The following is a 2,723-nucleotide window of genomic DNA, read 5'->3' as shown; positions in this document are numbered from 1 at the left end:
GGGTGCGGGCAGGCGGCTGCGGTGCAGCGGCTTGGGGGCCTCTGTGCCGCCGCTGCCGTTGGGGGGCTGGCCGTGCCGGTTTTCTGCGGAGCCAAGGGGACAGATAGCCATCAGGTTAGGAAGCAGCGCAGAGGCGTCGCAGTCTCTGCCCCGCGGGAGTGCAGAGCTCTCCCCCAGAGCTGCTCCTGCAGCTCCGCGGGACGAGCACACTCACGGCGGGGAGCCTGGAGGAGATGCCTGCTTTGGCAGTGATGGTTCCTCACTCTGAGCAAAACGCAAACAGCAAGTGGCTTGCGCAAATGCTGAGGAATAAAGAAAACTGAAACAACGCTGAATATAACAGAATATACTACGGGTTTCTTTTAAATTTCCAGTACTTTTGCTCATGAGAAGTTGTGTACCATGCTTTTATGTCCCTCCAAAAATCATGCATCTCATCGCTCTTGCTGCCCTAGAGACCCACGCACAGGATGCAGAAGCGCTGCTATGAAACTGATTGCACCCTGCAGCCTTGGTGCAGACAAATGCTAATGCTTCTGCTCCCAGTTTGGGGAAACATTTAAATGCAAGGCCATCTCTAATTACATGAGCAGTCTTGTGATTTTAAAGAGCAATTTGAATCAATCATGTTTTGCCAGTGCCAAAAAGTACACTTGTAGTATTAAGCTTAAAACATCATCAAAGCTCTGAAAACCGTAACAGAGTAAAAGACTTTTCATCTCTTTGGGGATGATGTGATCTAGGGCGCAGACTGCAACGACAATTAGAGGAAATTGGGTGCAGAGAGAAACATGATTTTAAATTGACGTGCCCTTCGACATGATAATAAGGGCCTTATCATTTCCTTACAATCATATGAATTTAACAGCAGAGTTGTACTTGGTCTAGAACATACTACCACTGGGTCCTGAAAAAGTGCTTCACTGTTCTTGCTCTGGATGTAAAATCGCCAGCGGCTAGGCCAGCCCTGCAGACCCTCTCGGGACTGATGCACTCTGGCAGGACAAGACTCCAGCAGCACACAGCCAACCCCCAGCCCAGGCACACTCGCTCCCATCCCACCAACTCTGCTCCTCAGTTGCATTTGCATCACTTTGCATTTTTGCCTCTGAAGCTACAAAACCTCTCCACTGGGCTTCTCATAGGCGAAATCCAGTCTTAGTTTAGCTAACAGAGAACGCTGCAAGTAAGAGAAAAGAAAAAAAAATCCCAGTGGAGTTCGAGTTGTGAGATGATGCAACCTATGTGTGAGTATTTTTTTGCTTTCCTTTCTCACTGAACAACAGACCTCGCTGTCTGCCATGTTCATGGCCTGGGACGTACAGTCCTGCTATCGTTATCTCCATTGCTCCTGGAAAGGTGTTAAAAGAAACAGGAGGGGTGAGATGCTGGTAAGGCATCAGTGACCAGCTGGACTGACCTCCACTTTCTTCCACAGAAGCACCGAAGAAGACAGGTCTTTCCCTCAGAGGACGTTTGGAAATGGTGATGGGTTTGTGCCGCCGGGCAGCCACCCTGGGAGGAGGCACCGGGGGTGCGGTGGTGTCTTCTGGGGGGCCGGAGTAGATCTGTAAAGGCAGACACGTTTAGATGACCCAGCCTGATGTGAAGGGGCTGCTGCCTCACCTCCAGCCAAAGGTCCACCCGCCCAGCACAGAGGTAGATGGTGTCCTCCACCGACACCTTCCCCATGGCCCTGCCCAGCCTCCAGCAGCACATGGTTCAGAAACGGCCCCGGGCCAGGCGCCGCGCCGGCATGTTGGGCAGCCCTCCGAGGACAGCATGCCACAGCCGTGCTCGAAGCCATCAGGTCCCTCGGCTCTGGGAAGGAGTTTGGCGGTTGAGCCACGCCAGGAGCAAAGAGCCAGCTCCCGCACGGCAAGCGGCCACCCGCTGCCTTTGCCGAGGGCTGCCCTGCTCCTCTCTGCCTTCCAGCATGCACAGAAGCGGTCTGTGGCCCGAGTCACCTCTGACTGACCCAGGAAGGCTGGAAAAGCCAGGGCTGCTCCAAAGCACCCCAACCAGCCGCAGCCCACGAGAGCCTGGCGGGGCCCTCACCGCCCTTTGCTCCAGCCCTGCGACACCAGCTCCTCCAGCCTCCCCGGAGAGGGACAGACAGCGCGCAGCAGCTGCTCTCAAGGGTCGGCAGCACCCGGGAAAGCCCCGGCTGCCGGTGCTAGAGAGGGGCTGGAGCAGGGCTGATGCTTTAGTTATGGCTCTACAGACGTGTCCGGCCACGGGCTTTCCTACCGACAGGCTGCCTGCTCTGCACCTTGCACACCCGCTGCAGCAACTGCAGCGCTAAACTAATTAACACAGCAAAATCACAAATACAGACACAATGTGTAGAAGCAAACTATCCCGGAGCAGATGAAGGAAGCTTTGAAGCTGACAGGTGCTGAGAAACATCAAGATTTCCACACGAGGGAGGTGATACAATCTACAGAAAGCACCCGAACAAACCACTGCATTGTTTTAGATTTAACGCTAAAACACCCTTCAGCTCTTGGCTTACAACAAAGTGTGTGGCACTATGAAATTATCTTGGATGAAATACTGGCATAAAAACAATGCTGCTAAAGAGTTTTATCTCCTTTTCTCACTGGTCATATGGCACCTATTTGGTTGGGTTTAATTTAGAGGTTCTTATTTATGTCAGTGCTTTTTTTAAGAGCTGAAAAAGAATTAAGCCTCTGGGCAGTCTCTTTGAAGATCTGCAACAC

General features: G+C 52.7%; 1 protein-coding gene across 1 annotated transcript in view; it reads right to left on the bottom strand.

The window, feature by feature from the left end:
* OPHN1 (oligophrenin 1) overlaps nucleotides 1–2,723 on the bottom strand; it is a 57,968-nt gene that overhangs the window by 7,554 nt on the left and 47,691 nt on the right. The window contains exons 19-20 of the mRNA XM_009334282.1: nucleotides 1,421–1,568; nucleotides 7–83 (exon numbers count right to left, since the gene is read on the bottom strand). Coding sequence (XP_009332557.1) covers nucleotides 7–83; nucleotides 1,421–1,568 — 225 coding nt within the window. The remainder of the gene's footprint in view (nucleotides 1–6; nucleotides 84–1,420; nucleotides 1,569–2,723) is intronic.

The sequence above is a fragment of the Pygoscelis adeliae genome, unplaced genomic scaffold (assembly GCF_000699105.1).
Source record: "Pygoscelis adeliae isolate BGI_AS28 unplaced genomic scaffold, ASM69910v1 Scaffold191, whole genome shotgun sequence".
Taxonomy (NCBI): domain Eukaryota; kingdom Metazoa; phylum Chordata; class Aves; order Sphenisciformes; family Spheniscidae; genus Pygoscelis; species Pygoscelis adeliae.
Note: the sequence above shows the minus strand (reverse complement) of the source record. Positions and strands in the feature narration are given on the sequence as shown.